Source organism: Chiloscyllium punctatum, chromosome 1, assembly GCF_047496795.1.
Source record: "Chiloscyllium punctatum isolate Juve2018m chromosome 1, sChiPun1.3, whole genome shotgun sequence".
Taxonomy (NCBI): domain Eukaryota; kingdom Metazoa; phylum Chordata; class Chondrichthyes; order Orectolobiformes; family Hemiscylliidae; genus Chiloscyllium; species Chiloscyllium punctatum.
Window position 1 is genome coordinate 41,974,007 of NC_092739.1, and position 21,274 is coordinate 41,995,280.

The 21,274-nt window shown below is 41.8% G+C and overlaps 1 protein-coding gene across 4 annotated transcripts in view; it reads right to left on the reverse strand.

The window, feature by feature from the left end:
- The window catches only part of LOC140453497 (uncharacterized), an 85,453-nt gene extending 64,927 nt beyond the window's left edge, over window positions 1–20,526 (reverse strand). For 2 of the 4 annotated variants that reach the window (XM_072548512.1, XM_072548267.1), the window contains exons 1-3: window positions 20,328–20,526; window positions 12,673–12,750; window positions 4,220–4,447 (exon numbers count right to left, since the gene is read on the reverse strand). In XM_072548512.1, the coding sequence (XP_072404613.1) occupies window positions 4,220–4,447; window positions 12,673–12,750; window positions 20,328–20,393 (372 nt within the window). In that variant the 5' untranslated portion in view covers window positions 20,394–20,526. Of the gene's footprint in view, window positions 1–4,219; window positions 4,448–8,595; window positions 8,754–12,672; window positions 12,751–20,327 lie in introns of all 4 variants that reach the window. The other 2 variants (XM_072548425.1, XM_072548348.1) reach the window with 2 other exon arrangements.
- Window positions 20,527–21,274: the final 748 nt, after the last annotated feature.

Sequence of the window (21,274 nt, forward strand, 5' to 3'; positions counted from 1 at the left end):
ATAGCTCTTGATATAAAGGTTGCATTTGAACAACTGTGACATCAAGGGGCTCTCTCAAAATTAGGTCAATGTGAATCAGGGGATATCTCTCTGTTGTTTGGAGTCATACCTGGCACGAAGGAATATGGTCATGGTTGTTGGAGGTCAATTCCACAACATCTCCACAGGAATTTCTCAGGATAGGGTCCTAGGCACTTCATCTTCACTTGTTTCATCAGTAGCCATTTCCTCACCACACCTCCCACCTCCCACCTCCCCCCAATAAGGTCAGATGTTCGTTGATGATTGCAGAATATTAAGCTTCATTCACAACTTCACAGACACTGAAGCAGCCCAGGTTCAAAAACAGCAAGATCTGGATAACTTCAAGCTTGTTGAGAAGTGGCAAGTAAAATCCATGCCTCAGAAATGTCGAGCAATGACCATTTCCAATAAGAAAGAATCTTTGTCTTGACATTCAATAACATTACCAGCACTGAATTCATGTTCTGAAGGTTACCACTGACAAGTACCGAACTGGATATATTATAAACTGTGGCTACAACAGGTCAGAAGCTAAGAAGTTTGTGATATGTAATTCATACGTTGATTCCCCAAAGCCTGTCCACCATCTATAATGATTAGATTAGATTACTTACAGTGTGGAAACAGGTCCTTCGACCCAACAAGTCCACACCGACCCTCTGAAGACCAACCCACCCAGACCCATTCCCCTACATTTACCCCTTCACATAACACTACAGGCAATTTAGCATGGCCAATTCACCTAACCTGCACATTTTTGGACTGTGGGAGGAAACCGGAGCATTCGGAGGAAACCCACGCAGAGAATGTGCAAACTCCACACAGACAGTTGCCTGAGGCGGGAATTAAGGTAAAAACCCGACTGCGAATCCTCTTGCAAGGATGCCTGCCTTGAAGAAGTTTTCCTCCTCTCTCTACAAGAATCTCAGGGAGTCCCTCTCCCACTGCAACTCCCAGGTCATTTCCTCTGCTCTGAAGCTCTTCAACCATGTCGTGATTCTATGCTACTCTCTCCCCACCCTCACCCTCCTCTAGCTTATCTCTCCATGCTTCAGGCTCACTGCCTTTATTCCTGATGAAGGGCTTTTGCCCGAAACGTCGATTTCGCTGCTCGATGGATGCTGCCTGAACTGCTGTGCTCTTCCAGCACCACTAATCCAGTATGAGGCAGGAATTGAACCCAGCTCTCTGGTGCTGTGAGGCAGCAGTGCTAACCACTGTGCCACCATGCCACCCATAATACACAGGTCAAAAGTGTGGTGGAATATTCTCCACTTGCCTGTATGAGTGCAACTCCACCACTCAAGAAATTCAATACCATCTAGACAAAGCAGTTACTTTATTGGCATCCCAGTTCAATATTCACTCTCTCCACCACTGACTTACAGTGGCAGTACTGTTAACACCATCCACAAGATGCATTGGAGAAAGTGACCAAGGCACCTCTGATAACAAGGTGAAATGGGGATAGATCAGTAAAGTGGATGTGAGTAGTGTCATGATCCTAATGAATGGCCCAGCAGGTTTGAGGGGCTGAAGGCCCTACTTATGTACCTATTTCGTATGATGGCAACTACCAAACCCATGAGCACTATTATCTAGAAAGGCAAGGGTAGCAGATAGGTGAGAACACTCCAAGTTCCCTTCCACACCATCATGATGCAGAACTATATTGTTGTTCCTTTGCAGCTGCTGAGTTAAAATCAAGGGACTCCCTTACTAACAGGGTGTTCCTATACTACAAGAACTGCTCTAGCTTAAGAAGGCAGTTCATCTCCTCCAGGGCAATTAAGGATGAGTAAGAAATGTTGGCCTAGCCAGTGATATCTCATCTTGTGAGCAAATACTGAACAAAAAGAAATTAAGTATTTTTGAAAAATGAGATGCACTGTGAAAGCTTTTTGTCTGGCACACATCAGGACAGAACTGCAAGAACATCAAATTCAAAGGGGATAACAATCCATGCTGCCTGTTAGAGGGTGCTGACTGGTTGAGAAGTAGACTCTGATTGGTAGAAGTGTTTCCAGCAAAATGCATCATGGAACTGTTAACTGCCAAGCTTTCTTCAGCAATGTTCAAGTTAGTCACCGGAGATGGTGGCATTGTGGTGGAGCATAATCCAGAGGACCAGGCTATTGTTCTGGGACATGGGTTCAAATCCAATCACAACTGCTGGTGGGATTTAAATTCAATTAATCAATAAATCTGGAAATAAAAGCTAGTCTCAGTGTTGGTGACCATGAAACTATCACTGATTGTCCTAAAAACATTAATCTGGTTCTCTAATGCCCTTTAGGGATAAATCAATTGTCCAACAAGATTCAAGACTGGGATACAATGGAATTTTTTCTATCAGAGAGTTGTGAATAACTGAAATTCTCTATCCAGAGAAGTATGGTGGCTAGATCGCTGAAATTACTCCAAGAGGAGATAGATTTTAGAAATATCAAGAGAGCAAAAACAGCTGGTACAAAAGAGGAGTTAAGGTCTGGAATAGATCAACTATGTCCTTGTTGAATGGCAGGATGATTTGAGGAATCAAATGACCTCCTCTTCCCTCTATTTTCTATGCTCTTATTGAGACCCTGTCCAATGCGGACGATGTGCATTTGCCCTCTGAAATAGTCTAGCAAGTCATACAGGTCAATGGCAACTACAGGCAATCTAGAGAAGATTCACTAGGCTGACATCAGATATGGATGGACTCTATTATGAGGACAGGACGAAAAAAATTGAGCCAGTACTCAATTGACAGAAAACCTTTTTGAAACATACAAGATTCTTAGAGGACTTGACAGGATAGATGCAGGGTTTCTGCCTATGGCAGATTCTCGGACCAAAGGACATAAATGTGTGACTCCTTATTCTGAAATTAAGATAGAGATGGAGGAGGAATTTCTTTTCTCAGAGAGTTGCAAGTCTATGGGATTCCTTACTGTAGAGGATTGCTCAGGTTGGTCATGAAGTATATTCAAGGCTCAGCTAGACAGATTTTTAATGAGTAAAGGAATCTGGAGTTTGGGAGAAAAGACAGGCAAGTGAAGTTGAGGAAAGTTAGATCAGCCATGATCTCTTTGGATGGTGGAGCCGAATTGACAAGCTGAATTGTCTACTTCTACTTTTATATCTTATTAAGAGAGACAAGTGCTGATATTGCCAATAAAAGTCATTTTCCAAAACAATAAAGAAAAACAAAGTAGAAAGCTTGTAGAGTATGGGGTTGAGGAACAAACATCTTGAACGGTTCATTTGATTTCAGTAGACTACTTAATAATGCCTGAAGAAATATTTGATGCGAAACAGATATTTTCCATTTTTGCTTTCCTTTCTTCAAACTAGCAATTTAAACTGGAGAACACCTGTAAATGAACTCAGCCCAAATAGTAAATGATCACAAGTGACTTTGGCAGAACAAGCAGAAGAGCATTGGGCAGCGAATGACGATGGGGTGGGAGAAGAAGAGAAGGAAGACCGAGAAGAATCTCAGGTGTTGAGGGGCCTGTTTGGTCTGAAAATGTGTGTAATTCACACACCCTCTCAGTAAACCCCTGGCTAAGATCAGCACAGCTCAAAGACCTGAGGGTTTGGATGGTTCTTACAGTTTTGTGGGCAGAGACAGTACAGTGGTCCCTCAGTGTTAGGAAATCTAGGTTCATATATTGTATGCATTCTAGCTAATACAGTGGGTTCTTTAAGAGATGACCTACAGCCAGAAGATGCCAGTTTCAAGCATCCATGCAGTTTGCATAGACTAGTACCAAGCATTGATGCAAATTTCACATTAAAATTGAGATTTATTGTATGATCTCTGAATCCATTTTCTCCCGGAATATCAGCACATAACTTTATTTCCCTTAGTTTCTCCTCCTGTGATCTTCAGGATTTTAAAACTCAAGTTTGTCAGAGTCACAGAGTTTTGCAATAAGAGGCCATTCAAACCATTGTACCCACAGCAGCAATCAAATAACTGCTTACCGAATCCATTTTATCATTCCCTACTATTATCCAGCCATTAATTTAGCTCCTCCCCCTTACAGTATTCTCAGTTTTAGCTGTCCTGTATTATAGACCATGGTTTTCAAATCAGTTTTTCAACTTGTTCATTCATTCCATTAGTCTTGCAATACAAACAGTCTTTTCTGTGATTTCTGGTGGATACACATAGAGTTTCAGAATTACTGATAAAAATAAATACCTTCATCTCACAAATCATATGTGACAACTGGTGGGAACAGTTAGCTGTTTCTTTGTCAGCAAACAACTCTTTCATGATGCGGCAAGAACCTGGTACAAAATCCGTTCGGCGACATGCTACCTCTTCCCAAGGTCTCTCTTCATCTGAACGCAACCTGAAAACTGGGCAGGTGTCATTATACTGGATGGAGTTCGCCCCGCTGCTGACTCTGCTAAGATTTGGTTTGTACTGTAAAGAATACAGAGTATACTAGTTAAACACAACCACTGGACAAATATAACATTTCAGTTTCAACACTTAAAGTAATATTTCTTCCATAACAATCCTCAATCTAAAAGAAAGCCAAAAGTGGCAAATGCTCATTGAATTGTAAGCAACATTTGCCAACAACTTTAAGGAAGCAAACATGACATATAAATTATGGAGACGGTGTTAATTTACCCATAACACTGTCCCTGCTATTTCAGAGATAAAGGATTCTTCTCCATTAAAAATAAACAAATTTTACAAATGGATGAGTTTTTTTTCTCACCAACATACAGACAGTGTGCATAAAATATAAATAATTTTGACTTATAAATTTAAGTTCTTTACTAAAGTGCTTTTTATTCCAATTTCCAAAATGTATTATTAATTACATATGGAGAAAGTGAGGACTGCAGATGCTGGAGATCAGAGTCAAAAGTGCAGTGCTGGAAAAGCACAGCCGGTCAAGCAGCATCCGAGGAGCAGGAGAGTCGACATTTCGGGCATAAGCCCTTCATCAGGAATTCTATATGTTAATTACATAACCCTACTTTAATGTTATGGTTTTAAATTCTACTTCTAAAAATGTTGCACTTGTCATTTTCTTAAGGTGTTGGCCGACAATAATCTGCTCATCAAATTAGATGTCTTGGTGCAAATACGTGAATCTAGCTCAGAGTTATTTTTACAGCCACTATTGGTGTTCAATAGTTGTTAGACTTAAAATAGAAATCGTCTTTAGCTGCCCAATAACAGACCTCAGTAAACTATATCAATCCAAATAATCTGCAAGGTAGTTCACGGAAGAGAAGGGGGGGAATAATATTCAGAATCACAGAGTTTTGCAATAAGACTGAACTGAAAGTAAACCCAAATATCCAAAATACAAAGCAATGTTGCAGCCCAACGTACTCTTGGTTTAAATATAACTGAATCCAAATTATTAACTTAGTATATTGCTTTATTAATATTGTACTCCCTCTGCTGCTTTGTAAATGTATTACTATTAGCAATGTTGGTGACAGTAGCAGCAAATCAATAGGCACTTAGGTTGTGCACATGGCTCACAGATAGACATCTTCAATTTATTTGTGGCACTCATTCCTCACAGATGGCTCCAATATTTTCAAAGTGTTAGACAGCAAACATACACCAAACAGGAGACAAAGGATAAAGGAGGAAGGAGGTGAAAAGCATAGATAAGGAGAATCTGAAAACAACATTTTTAAAAGCATGCAGAAGAATAGAGCTGGTCATAAATGGGATGACATCAGCACCCTGTCATAGATAGGGAAGAAATTGTACGACGCTTCACCTTTTTTTTTGCACCTTTCGACTGACCAAAGACCGACAATATTTGGGTTGAATTTTACATTTTTGGGCTGAGTGTCCTAATTTAGTATCTTTGAGGGTTTCTTGCCACAAGCTCACTCACCGCATCTTACCAACACCACTCAATAATCAAGTACCCAGCACCTGTGGCAGCTCTCTCGCCAAACTATACCACATGCTGTTACCAGAATAACTTGGCACTTGCCAGGTACCTCCTGAGAGCACCCTGGCAACCATGTGCAAATGGGCTCTGTGCAACCAGACATGCAGTGGCAATCAGTGTTGGCTTTCACTGGCAACACAATGCCTAGCTGCTTGTGGCAGATAATACAGAACTTACACTCCCTCGTACATCCAACTCCATTCTCTCATCCTCGCCACTGTTTAACTGTTCGGTCACACAGTTCAGCTGTCCATTCTACCTTACTACCTCCAAGACACCGCTGCTCTGTCCCCAGTGTGTACTGGAAACCTGCATCTTGTCAAACTCCAGTAGGGGATCACCACATACAGGTAAAAACAATAACTGCAGATGCTGGAAACCAAATTCTGGATTAGTGGTGCTGGAAGAACACAGCAGTTCAGGCAGCATCCAAGGAGCTTCGAAATCGACGTTTCGGGCAAAAGCCCTTCATCAGGAATAAAGGCAGTGAGCCTGAAGTGTGGAGAGATAAGCGAGAGGAGGGTGGGGGTGGGGAGAAAGTAGCATAGAGTACAATGGGTGAGTGGGGGAGGAGATGAAGGTGATAGGTCAAGGAGGAGAGGGTGGAGTGGATAGGTGGAAAAGGAGCTAGGCAGGTAGGACAAGTCCGGACAAGTCAAGGGGACAGTGCTGAACTGGAAGTTTGAAACTAGGATGAGATGGGGGAAGGGGAAATGAGGAAGCTGTTGAAGTCCACATTGATGCCCTGGGGTTGAAGTGTTCTGAGGTGGAAGATGAGGCGTTCTTCCTCCAGGCGTCTGGTGGTGAGGGAGCGGTGGTGAAGGAGGCCCAGGACCTCCATGTCCTCGGCAGAGTGGGAGGGGGAGTTGAAATGTTGGGCCACGGGGTGGTGTGGTTGATTGGTGCTGGTGTCCCGGAGATGTTCCCTAAAGCGCTCTGCTAGGAGGCGCCCAGTCTCCCCAATGTAGAGGAGACCGCATCGGGAGCAACGGATACAATAAATGATATTAGTGGATGTGCAGGTAAAACTTTGATGGATGTGGAAGGCTCCTTTAGGGCCTTGGATAGAGGTGAGGGAGGAGGTGTGGGCACAGGTTTTACAGTTCCTGCGGTGGCAGGGGAAAGTGCCAGAATGGGAGGGTGGGTCGTAGGGGGGTGTGGACCTGACCAGGTAGTCATGGAGGGAACGGGCTTTGCGGAAGGCGGAAAGGGGTGGGGAGGGAAGTATATCCCTGGTGGTGGGGTCTTTTTGGAGGTGGCGGAAATGTCGGCGGATGATTTGGTTTATGCGAAGGTTTGTAGGGTGGAAGGTGAGCACCAGGGGCGTTCTGTCCTTGTTCCGGTTGGAGGGGTGCGGTCTGAGGGCGGAGGTGCGGGATGTGGAGGCAGTATTCGGGGAGGGGGCTTGCTCCTCATGCCCACTCACCTGGTCTTGGAAGACCTCGTGAAGTTTGACAATGTTCGGGTGACCCTCGCACAGCCTGAGTGCTCCCACCTCCAGCTGGATGTAACTTGGTGGAACTGAACCTGGGTCTCTGGCGCTGAGAGCCAACAATGCTAACCACTGAGCCAACCTCTTGTCGACTTTGAAGAACAGCCCTAAGCATGACTGGTCAGATCCCTGAAGGCTAATTTGCAGCTCTCAATTGAAGACACACTATTCTCCTGACTGCTTGTAATGACCTGACAGAAGTGAATGTTCTCCATTCTCTCCAGATTGTAGTTCGGCATATCCCCTGACCCTGACTGATTCAAGCAGACAACTGACAGTGGTCAAATCACTGGGCTGTTTGCAGACTACAAGTAACTGACAGTACTGGGACAGCCTGACAACAGCAGCCCTGCCTTGACTGGAATTGGACTGCCATCCCATGTCTGCCACACCCCGACCACACCGTTTTCTGATATGGCCATTTGCATGAATAAACATGCAATGTGTCTGCCATGCAGGCAGCTGGCATATGGGGTTATTTTTGTCTCTGTGTACTGTACAGCAAGATTTCCCCACACCTCAGATATTTCTCAACTGAGAAGCAGCCTGTGTACCCATGCAAATGATAATACCAATACGGTAGTATTAATAGTCTTTAGGTTCTGTAAGAAGTGCCATTGCACTAACAGGAATGGCAAGGGTAAGGCAAGGCATGGATGTCGAAAACATGCTCGCAGCCGTTAAGTGAGCAAACACTAGGACAGCAAGCAAGCAGCCTTAAGACGCAGCCTAGTCCAATCCATGAGCTGGTTCTTGTCCCTGTGCAGAGGGGTCTTTCAGTGCTAATTGCCAGTGCACCCTGCAATGTGGGTTCATACTTCCTAAACATCCTGCAAAGGATCAGCAAGGTGTCACAAGGGTTGACAATTATTGGAAGCCAAAGGCTGGTGCCTTTGGATGATGCCCTGGGTTACTGCTGCAGATTGACCACCATGACTGCTCTTTGCCATCAGCAGTGACCTGAAGTTGTCAGGTGCCCACTCTGACTTCCATGTTGAGAATCTTCAACAACTTCTCTGTATAAAGCAGGTGATAGGATTGGAAGCTGTATATTAATGAAGTTAGGTGTACAGTTAGTAAGGTCATTAACAAACAATAATCCCACTTAATAAGCATCTTGAAAATTTCTAACAAGAATCTCACCTCAACACACAAGAACATAGTTAAAAGATGCAGCAAGTTGTTCCTGATATCAAGGTAGGCTTCGCTGGACTTCTCACACAATTCCACCACATTCCAGCATAGCCTTCATCATTCAGGCCCCCATAAAATTCTGCCCAGTGCTTAACCACCTGAGTGCTCTGAATGCAAAGAACAGAATCATTGTGGGTTTTATTTTTTTTTAAAATGCATTTATTACTCAACACAAAATATATTTGCAACAACAGCCATTCTCACAGGCAGACGTGTGAGAAAGTAACATGCCAAAATGGGAAGTGAACATACAAATGCCAAAATAGATCTTAAAGTCCAAACAATGTATTGTCACAGTCGCTTCTATTGAGAAAGCAGCTTGAAATGTTCCAGGTGTGAGATTCCTTTTCGATGCACTGAAGAAATAGATGAATTTGCAGTGGCTTGCAGTTCCAGCTTTCTCTGCTTTCAGTACAACCAACTTCTCCAATTCTTATGGTATTCTAGAAATTTGTATTTATGAAGAGTTGTGAAGAGCAGAAATTTTACAAGAAAGAAATGTGATAAATGCATGACTTAGGATTTTGGCAGAACAGCAGGCAACAGAGTCAGAGCAGACACTGCTGAGGTGAAAGAAAGTGGCAGATCAGAAATGGGAGACTAAGTGAAGCTCAAGATCACACAATTTGCTAGGGCTCAACCTGAGGTGATAACTGAGTGAGGGGTTCGGTATAGATAGTCAGTAGTACAAATTGTGTACAGAAGGCAAAGACTTTGGTATCAGTTCTGCTAACATTAATTTGGAATAACTTTTGTCTTATCCAACTCAGCTCCAGAAGCAATTACAATAACCGCGGTGTTAGAAGATACATTAAAAATCTCAATATGTGAACGTTGAATTCATATTTCCAGATGACAACATTGGGAAAATTATGTAACTCCCAAAAGGTGTTCAATAAGTTTCCACACATAAAGCTACTTCATAAGGTTGGGGTAGTACATTAACACAGCTAGAGGCTTGGCAAACTAATAGATTCAGAGTTGGGATAAAGTGGACATTTTCAAGATGGCAAACTAACTAGTAAAGTGCCAGAGGAATTAGTGCTCGGGCCACAATTATATACAATTATCAATGACTCAGATAATGGAAGTGAACATACTGCACACTATAAGACAGAACAGCAGAATTAGGCCATGAGGTACATCAAGACTGCTCTATCATTCTAACATGGCCAATATAGTCCTCAATCCCATTCTCCTGCCTTCTCCCTGTAACCTTTGATCCCCTTACTAATCAAGAACCTATCTATATTAGAGTGGTGCTGGAAAAGCACAGCAAGTCAGGCAGCGTCCGAGGAGCAGGAACTGCAGTACTTTTGCCAAGAATCTCTGTCAGTCAATGAATTGGTAGCCACAGCCTTCTTTAGCAATGAGTTCCAAAGATTTACTACTCTCTTACTGAAGAAATTCCTCCTCATCTCAGTTCTAAAAAGGTTGTCCCTTCCCTCTGAGGCTGTGCCCTCGTGTCCTAGTCTCTCCATCTTCTCCACTCTATCCAGACCTCTCTGTATTCCCCAAGTTTCAACGAGGTTCCCCCCTCATCCTTCTAAACTCCATTGAACACAGACCTACAGTCCTCAACCACTCCTCACATTACTCTTTCTATCTGGGATCATTTCTTTAAACCTCTTTTGGACCCCCATCAAAGCAAGCACATCCTTCATTAGCCCTAAACAGCCTCAGCAATACATCGCTGTTCTTATTTTCTGGCCCTCTTGAATTGAATACCAACATTGTATTTGCTTTCCTAATTGCCAATTGACCTGCATGTTAGCTTTAAGACAACCCTGAACTATGACTCCCAAGTTCCTGTCATTCTGACTTTCAAAACCTTTCTCTATTTGGAAAATAGTCTATTCCTCTATTCTTCCGACCAAAGTGCATCACCTCACACGTTCCCACATTGTACTCCATCAGACCCTTCTTTGCCCCTCCCCTAGCACGTTCAAGTCCATCTGAAGCCTTCCTGCTTCCTCAATACTACCGGTCTCTCCACCAATCTTGGTGTCATCTTCAAACTTACCAACAATGCTCAGTTCCTTTGCCCAGATTGTTCACGGATAATGTGAATAGTGTGTTCACAACACTGATTCCTGCGGCACTCCACCAGTCACCAGCTGCCATCTTGATAAAGACCCCTTTATACACATCTCTGCTTTCTGCCAGTCAGCTACTCCTCTATTCATGCCTGTACTTCGCCCCTAACACCCTGGGCTCCATCTTATTTAGCAGCCTCTGGTGCAGCACCTGATCAAAGGCCTTCTGGCCTACTTATGCCAAGTTTGCAGATGAGACAAAAATAGGTGAGAAGGCAAGTAACAAGAATAAAACAAAATGTGCAGAGGGATATAGACCAATTAAGTGAGTGGGCAAAAGCTTAGCAATGCACTATAATGTACAGAAATGTGAGGTATGCATTTTAGCAGGATGAATAAAACAGCTGAATATTATTTAAGTAGGGAAAGTCTACTCAAAGCTGCAGCAGAGGGATTTGAGACTTAATTCTAGTGCAAGAAGCATAAATGCATTCAATTGCCTAATAGAATACTGACCTTTACTTCAAAGGGAATGGAGTAGAAAAACAAAGAGGCTTTGCAAAACTATACAAGGGACAATTCAGACCACAGATGGGATACTGTGAGCAGTTTAATCCCCTTATGTAAGGACAGATACAACAGCATTGGAGACAATCTAGAGATGATCACTAGGTTGATCCCAAATATGGAGTGATTTTGTTATGAGGACAGGCTGAGTAGACTGGGCTTCTACTCACGGGACTCCAGAGGAACGAGAGGAGACCTGATCGAAACATTTACATTTCTTAGTGGGCTTAAAAGGATAGGTGTGGAGAGGTGGTTTCCCCTTGTGGGAAGGTCTAGGACAAGAGGGGTTTAGATAATCAGTTTAAGCCAAGCCAATGTTGTGAAGTGGGGTAAGCTGAGCATTGTCATTATTTTTGTATATTCTGTGCACCATAAACAAGTAATCTCATAATAAGGGATCACCAGTTAAGACAGAGATAAGGAGGAATTTCTTTTCTTTAAGAGGATGGTGAAAAAACTCCATGGAGGCTTGTATCTCACCACTAGGTCACATTTATTTACCGTCACACTGATCCAGCTCCCTCAGAGCCAGCTCTCAAAGTGAACAGGATGTCTAACACGCACGTTTTATCGGTCAGTCAGGGCTACCTGTTTGGGGCTGTTAATCTGGTCCAATCAGGGAACCCATATTCTGAGGTCCACCTGGCTGACCTCATTACAATCACTGCAGTAAAGAATTCCACAGATTCACCAACTGTAAAGGGCTGTCAAGGTTGAGTTGTTGAATATATTCGAGGTTGAGGTAGATTTCTAATCATTGAGGGAATCAAGAGTTATGTGGATATGGCAGAAAAGTAACATTGAGGATCATCAGATTAGCCTTGAACTCACTGAATGGCAGAGTGGACTCAATGGGCCAAATGGACTACTCTGCTCCTATCTTTTATACTCTTGTGGTGGAAAGGTGTCAAACATGGAAAACTAGACTAAACCTCATAGATGCTGGAAGGAAACCTTTCAGGTTTACGTGATTTTTACAGTCTAATAGATAGAGGGAAAGCAGAAAGGAACAATTGCAGCAGACAGTGAAGGACAAATATTTGAAGAAAGCTATCTGAGTCATTGTGCCAGATATATCACTGATTCACACTCCGAGGATTTCGCAAGTCATTACTTTTGTATTATTCTGTGCAGCATAAACAAGTTGATCTCAGAGAATCCATCTGCAGGTTCACCCACAGCAAAATAAATTAGCTTGCCGTTTTCACCAAAGCCCATCAAATAACAAATTAATGGAAAAAACACTGAAACTTTTAGTGCCTTGTTGCACCTTTCTGAAATTTCTACGTCACAGACAGTGAGTAACTTTGATGTGAAATAGATGAACATTGAGATAAAAATAGATGTGCTTCCTAAACAGATATTCACAGTTAGATAACTCATGAATAATGTAACCCATTTGCCAAGCCACTCAAATACTTACAATGACTGAGTTGTCCTTAAATGCATGCCCGGGTAATGTTGAAATGGACACTTCATTTAAAAGAAACTGTAAGCAAACCTGCACAAGAGAGATCAAGGTTGCATATAAATCAAGAGAAGCAATGCTGATAAGCCAATATTCTGTTAAGCAAATCAAAGTGGAATGGCATTAACTCAGATGTTACTACAATATAACAATCTAGATTCCCTACAGTGTGGAAACAGGCCCTTCAGCCCAACAAGTCTACACCAACCCTCCAAAGAGTAACTCACCCAGACCCATTTCCCTACATTTACCCCTGACTAATGCACCTAACACTATGGGCCACGTAGCTTGGCCAATTCACCCTGACCTGCACAACTTTGGATTGTGGGAGGAAACTGGAGTACCATTTACCACAAGATTATATTGTGATTGATCTGAAAGTATTATCGACTCCACTTTCCTGCTTGACCCCATAACATGGCAACAGATATCTGGGCCTTCAGTCAAACTCATTTATATATTCCTGGTTTACAGACCAGATATCCATTACTCTGTTGAAGCACCTAAGCCCCTGGTTTAATTGACAGGTCTGGTTGGCTGATCTCTACTGTCAATTTAACCTTGTGTAAGTGAATATTGTGAAGAGGTTTCAAATGCCTGCAGTTTCAGCTATTGAAGTTTCAGTTTCAGCTAAGGGTCTAGATGATTGACTTTTTTTGCCTTGTAATAGAAATGTTTCCTTTAAACATAGTGGAAGGTTTACCAGGACGTCTCCACCTCCTGATGCTGCCTGGCGTGCTGTGTTCTTCCAGCCTCCTGCTTGTGGATTCCAGCATCTGCAGCCTTTTTGTCCCTAAAATGTCACAGCCTAACACAGGGCATGACAAGCCCCATGGTATACTTTGGGGTATGAGATGGCATGAATGGGGCATGGGGAGTGACGGGTTTTGAGAAATGAGGATGAAGTCCAACAGCTGTGAGGGGACCTGTTAAATATCCTTTCTGTCCCTCTGTACCCTGTATCGATTATGAACAGATATGAACCAAATTCCTTTTGAAAAAAAAACTACTGTGGAAAGCAATCATGAACCGCTTAACGCTACTTCTGAAAACAAGCTTCACTCGTATATTGAATCGACAGCACAGAATGTGCTACATCTTCAAAAATATAAACTTCATGCCAGCAACAAAGGCAAGGTGCTGTTTCTTACCAGCACAATGTTGAAAATGCACGCACACATGATCAAAAACAGTTCATAGTAAGGAAAAGGATAAGTGATATATTCAAATATCATTACCTCTTATTATGATGTACACATTAACATGAAGCCAGGTACTGGTGGAGATGAAAACATGTGATATTGAGAATAGTGATAAGCAAAAGATGGTTTCAGACAAGAGAATGACGCTCGAGATTATAATGCACGGAAACATTAGCGTGAACTCTAGAGTTTGCAGTATGGTCTGATAGCTAAGGTTATATATAAAATTCAATCTGAGAAAAAGGAATGAAGGAAAGTAATCATTTAAATAATAATGGAATGAAAATTTTAACCATTGGTGACAATATTCCAAATTTCCTTGGACACTGGAAAGGTTCCTGTGGATTGAAAAAATTCAAATGTAATGCCCTTATTCAAAAAGGGAGGCAGGCAATATGTGGGAAAGTACAGAGCAGTTATTTTAACATCTATTGTTGGGAAAGCATTGGAATCCATTATCAAGGAAGCAGTATGAGGACATTTGGCAAATCAAAACACTATTCATCAAAGTCAGCATGTTTTATGAAGGGTAAATCATGTTTGACTAATTTGCTAGAGTTCTTCGAAGATGTAACAAGCAAAGTGGATAATGGGGATCCTGTAGATGTAACAATTCTGGACTTCCAGAAGGCATTTGATAAGGTGCCACACAAAAGGTAATTTACAGGGTTGGATCATATGGGATTGGGGTAATTTAGTAGCTTGGATACATGACTGACTGCTGGACAGAAGACAGAGTTGTGATAATGGGCTTTTTTGGTGGATGGCAAAATGTAAGAAGTGGGGTGCCATAGGGTTCAGTCCTTGAACAGCAGCTATTTACAATCTATATTAATGACATGGATATCGGGATAGAAGGTTCGACAGCCGAATTTGCAGATGTCACAAAAATAGGCAGGATGGTAAATTGCAATGAGGAAATAAGAACTTTACAACTGGATATAGGTAGGTTAGGAGAGTGGACTAAAATGAGGCAGATGGAGTTTAACATGGATAAGTGCAAGGTTGTGCATTTTATGGGAAGGCCCCCTATTATCTTAATGGGGAAAGACTTCAGGGTGCTCCAGTGCAGAGGGATCTGGATGCCCTCATTCATGAGTTACAGAAAACTCACACACAGATACAGCAGGTAATAAAGAAAGTGAATGGAATGTTGCTAAAGGAATAGAGTATAAAAGGTAAGGAAGTACTAATGCAACTGTACAAGGCACTGGTGAGATTGCACCTGCAGTATTGTGCACAGTTTTGGTCACCTTATTTGAGGGAAGATGTACAGTAGTAGCATTGGAGGCAATTCAGAGGAGGTTCACTAGATTGAACCCAGAGATGAGGAGTTTGTCGTATGAAGACAGATTGAACAGTTTAGGCCTATATTCCCTGGAATTCAGAAGAATGAGGGAAGATCAAATTCAGGTATTCAAGATGATAAAAGGTGTAGATAAATAGATATGGAGCTGATACTTCCTAGTGTGGACGTTCTAGGACGAGAGGTCATAGTCTTAAGATAAGGGCTAGCAAATTTAAAACAGAGTTGAGGAGGATCTACTTCACCCAAAGGGATGTGAATCTGTGGAACCTGCTACCCCAAAGTTTAGTGGATGCTGGGACAGTGAGTAAATTTGAGGAGGAGTTTGTCACATTTTTAATTGGTAATGGGTTATTGGGAAAGAAACCAGGAAAATGGGGGTGAGAAGCAAATCATTCGTGATCGAATGGCGGAACAGACTCGATGGGCCAAATGGCCTAATTCTGGTCCTGTATCTTATGAACTTATGAAAATTTGCCTCCAAAAGATTTCCATAAATGACTTACTAAGCTCTAGTGAATAATTCATTGAGGTATGCAGAGTAAATGTGATGTATGCTAACCATTTCAATAACACACAAGGAAGAAGTGCCTATTATCAATCAATCAAATACCCAAAAGCATCTCCACTACTGAACAGAAACAGGACATAATGTGTCTGAAGTAACTGAAATAAATTGTTTGGGATGCTCTAGTTATTGTGCAGGTTTATTTTAATATATAAAAAAACTATCTGATTTAAAGCAAAATCTAAATTTGATCTAAAATCAAATCCTACTTTGCACATTACATTGCTTTAAATGACATTACTGTACTGTGGACAATGAACAAGTCACCACTTAGATAATACCAATTCTTCGTACAACAATATAATCGCAATCACCAAAATATCCATATTCAAACAGAAAGGCAGAGATTATTGTTGAAACTGCAATGGCAGTTGCAATATTTTGAACTTATATGATCTGGAAGAAATTTTACACCATACGGTTTACTTCAGATATAATGAAAATGTACAGAAGTCAAAGTGAATAACATGTACATTGTGGTTATTAATTTTCAGACTAAGGTATTTGACCAAATAACATTAATGTCAGAGATCTCTCTCTGCAGTCTAACATGTACAAAAGTTCCTTTAATGCTTGTAACCTAAATCCAGAACCACCCAGGTTATAAGTAAATTATTGGCTAGAATAATGGCAGAGTGTCAAAAATATGTTCTTTTTAAAGTTATCTTAAAAGGGTGCTTTTTATTCCATGCTCTGTAATAGCAGAAGAACATGCATTGCAATATACGCAAGGCCACAGTAACAAGTGAACATTGCAATTGATTTATGTTAGTTCTTGAAATTGTATTACCAAACAAAGGTAATAAAATAGCTCTCCTGCCTACAGCAGGAGACATTCCTTACAACACTGATTGACAGAAAAACATAGAAAACAGGAGGAGTAAGCCATTCAGCCCTTCAAAGCTGCTCACCATTCATATGATCATGGCTGATCATCCTGTTCCCAGTTTTCCCCCCCAAGTGCTTTGAAATAATAGTGTTTTGTCTTTGACTGCACTCTGTGGTAGTGAATTTCATTGGCTCACCACTCTCTGGGTAAACAAATTTCTCCTCATCTCAATCTTAAATGGCCAACATTGTTTCCTTAAATTGTGACTCTTGTTTCTGGACTCTCCAGTCATCAGGAATATCCTTCCAGCATTTACCATGTCTGGTCCTGTTAGAATTTTATAGGTTTCTATGAGAAACTTTCACATTCTAAATTCTCTCACATTATCTCCTCTCATGTATCAGTCATGGCATCCTAGGAATCAGTCTGGTACTCTTTCATTGTACTTTCTCCATGAACAGAACATCCATCCTCAGATAAGGAGACCAAAACTGGACACAATACTCCCAGTGCGAACTCAGCAAGACCCAACACAATTGCAACAAGATTTCCCTGCTCCTGTACACAAATCCTCTCGCAATGAAGGCCAACATACCACTTGCCTTCTTCACTTGCTGCTCCTGTATGCTTACTTTCAGTAATTGGTGTACAAGGCCACACAGGTGTCATTGCACCTCCCATTTCCCAAACTATCACCATTCAGCTAATAATCTAACTTTCTGTTAAAATGGATTACCTCACATCCAACCAGATTATACTTCACCTGACTTACATTTGCCCAATCGCTCAGCCCAAATCACAATGAAGCATCTCTACATCCTCCACACAGCTCACCTTCAGTCACCGCTTTGTATCATAGGTGAACTTGGAGATATTCCATTTAGTTCCCTCCTCTAAAACACATCTAAGTTGGGATCCATGTGGCAGCCCACTAGATGCTGCCTATCACTCAGAAAAACACCCATTTATTCCCACTCTCAGTTCCTTCTCTGCCAACCAGTTCTCTCTCCATATCAAACATTACTCTCAATCCCATTTAATTATACACACTCGTTTCTTCTGTTGGCCTTTATTGAATGCTTTCTGAAATTCCAAGTAAACATCCACTGACCTTCCCTTTATGTGTTCAAAACATTCCAGTAAAATTGTCAAGCCTGATTTCCCATCCTTAAATCCAAAGTGATTTTGTGCAATTCTGTCAAGTGCACTGCTATTAAAATCTTTTTTAAACAGACTCTAGTGTTATCCCTACTATCAATATCAGGCTAGTTGATAATTCCTGTTTTCTCGCTCCCTCCTTTTTTAAAATGGAGGGTTACATCAGCTACCTTGCAATGCGAAGCAACTGTTCCAGAGTTTAGAGAATCTTGAAAGGTGACCACCAATGTAACCACTATTTCTACAGCCACTTCCTTAAATAATCTGGGATGTAGATTATTAATGCCTGCAGAAATACTGTCCTATGATGCTATCAATTTCCTCAATATCATTTCCTTACTAATACCGATTTCCTCCAGATCCTCCCTCTCAACAGACCCAGTGTTCGTCAACAGTTTGGGATGTGATTTGTGCCTTCTTTTGTGAAGATAGAACGAAAATATATATTTGATTGGCCTGCCATTTTTCTATTCCCCTTTCTAAGTTGCACTATTTTTCATTATAAGGGACTTACATTTGACTTCACTATTTTTTTCGCTTCAAATACCTGTAGAAACTTCTAAAGTCTGTTTGAGAATTGCCCAAAAGGTTACTCTCGTACTCTATTTTCTCTGTCTTCATCAATTCCTCTGTGTTATTCCAAGAGGAACCAGGAAGCTGAAGATTAAAGAGCAGGAGCGTTATGATGGGAATGTTTACAGGCGGTAAAGTTAGACTAAGCTGCTTCTCTGACAGAAAGTGAGAACTGCAGATGCTGGAGAGTCAGAGTTGAAAAGTGTGGTGCTGGAAAAGCACAGCAGATCAGGCAGCATCTGAGGAGCAGGAGACTTGACATTTTGGGCATAAGCCCTTCATCAGGAATGTTTCCTAGTTCAAAATGACTGATGATGTCATTGTCATGTGATCAGATGCTTAGTGACAGTCCACCATACCTAGACAGATAGCAACACTTTGTCCTTTGCTAAAATCTAAGCTGTTCCCAGTCCTCTACTATTTTTGATCAAATTCCTTGGATCTAGTCCTATCCCTATTTTCCATTGTTCAACAAAATCAGCCCATCTTTCCCACTTTAGTTTTGTACTAGATAGGAAGAATTTTGGCTGTTCATCCATGTGCTTTTAAAAAGTTGCCATTGGCCAGCCACCTCTTAAGTAGCTTTCCCCAATTTTATTATAGCCACAATTTAGTATTAAGTATTATTACCACAGCTTGAATCAAAGTGATTTAAAAGAAAGTTCATACTTCAAAAGCCAAAATAAAAAATAAAAATCTTAAGAGTTTCAAGAACATACATTCTTACAACTCAGTTAATAGGAACATAGAAATGGATGTAATGTGAAATGTAAATTGCATGTGGCTACCAGAACGTGCATTGTAAGATCCTATAATAGAAAAATCTTTAAAAGAGAATGAGGGACTCTGGCCGTAAGCAGAAACCATTATTTATGGAGAAATTCAAACATCTAATTACGTACTTTGTAATATACAGGGAGCCACCCAGAGAGTCCAAAGTAAACAATTTCACTATCACAACAGATGAAAAATAACACACACAAAAATCAAAGAAACGGTAACTAGTACAACTGGATTTCCTGATGGGAAGTGCTTCCAATCACAGGAAACAAACACTGAGCACAACAAATAATACCATGTTCATGCATTGTCTCTAACTCAAATTGCTAACAGTTAAATAGAATTTCAGTCAGATTACATTTTGCAGTTACAGTTCTTATGAAGTGGAGGTGCCAGGGTTGGGCTGCAGTTGACAAAATTAAAAATCACAACACCGGGTACAAGCTTGTACTTTCAACTAAACCTGTTGGACTATAACCTGGTGTGGTGTCGTTCATACCATGTAATGCAAAACTTATTTCCTCTCGCGAGAGCAGATGTACGGATATTGAGTGTCCCCAGAATCAAATGCCTGCCTATTCTATCTGACCTGGATGGTTTACATGCCATGATTTGAAAATGATACGGAAAATACAGAAAAACAAGGGAGGGGGAGAAGTGGATTCACTGAGCACCTTTCACCTCCTCAAATAAAAGCCATTTTCAGCGAGTGAAATAATTTTGAATGAGTTTTGCCAATCTAGAGAAAAACTTAATACTCTTAAATCCAATCTGCTAGTGATCAAACTTAGAAACAAAAGCTGCAGCTCTGGCCGTGTTGGAAGGTTTAATCTTTGTCGAAATTAACTCGGGTACATCGAAGGATATCTGGTCACTCACTGTTCGGTCCGAATGATCGAGCTGAACATAAAAATAAACTGCGGATGCTGGAAATCAGAAATTGCTGGACAAAGCTAAGCAGATCTGGCAGAATCTGTGGAGAGAAAGCACACCTTTCCTTTCCAACAATTTCTAATTGCATGCCTGACTTTTCGGATGTTAATTTAGCAACAAAATTCGCCTAATTTAACAAAATAAAACATAACAGGAGCATTGATAAATCAAGCATACTCTTAACCTGAACTCTGTTCAGACTTCTTTTGCAACGTGACTACAAGGAAGTGGAAGATAGTCACAATAGTTCAGCCGACTTACCAGTGAAACAAAAGCACAGCAGAGGAAAAGGCACCAGACACGCCTCCTACCACCTCTCCCGCACATTCTGCGGTAAAACTCTTCATTGCCAGGTACACCTTTTCATGGAATTGTGCTCCTTCCCAGGCTCTGACACAGAGACATGGCCGTCTGACTCTGCAGTGCTCTCAGCTCACATTCCAGCAGCACCTCAGCCCGTCCCCAGCACACCGACACCGACACAGGCGCATGCGTCTCCGTCCTGTGGGACAGAAAAGATTCAGGTTTGGCAACACTGCAGCCAGAGAGAGAGTGACAAGACAAACACTGACCCAGAGAGAGAGTGAGAGACAGGATAAACACTGACCCAGAGAGAGAGAGTGACAGGACAAACACTGACCCAGAGAGAGAGAGTGACAGGACAAACACTGACCCAGAGAGAGAGAGAGAGACACAGGACAAACACTGACCCAGAGAGAAAGTGACAGGACAAACACAGACCCAGAGAGAGAGTGACAGGACAGGCACTGACCCAGAGAGAGTGACAGGACAAACACTGACCCAGAGAGAGAGAGTGACAGGACAAACACTGACACAGAGAGAGAGAGACACAGGACAAACACTGACCCAGAGAGAGTGACAGGACAAACACTGATCCATAGAGAGAGAGAGAGACACAGGACAAACACTGACCGAGATAGAGAGAGAGTGACAGGACAAACACTGATCCAGAGAGAGAGAGAGAGAGTGACAGGACAGCACTGACCCTAAGAGAGAGAGTGACAGCACAAACACTGACCCAGAGGGGGAGAGAGAGAGAGAGAGAGAGAGAGACAGGACAAACACTGACATGGAGAGAGAGAGTGAAAGGACAAGCGCTGACCCTGAGGCAGAGCGACAGGAAAAACACTGATCCAGAGAGAGAGAGAGCCAGGACAGGCACTGACCCAGAGAGAGAGACACATACA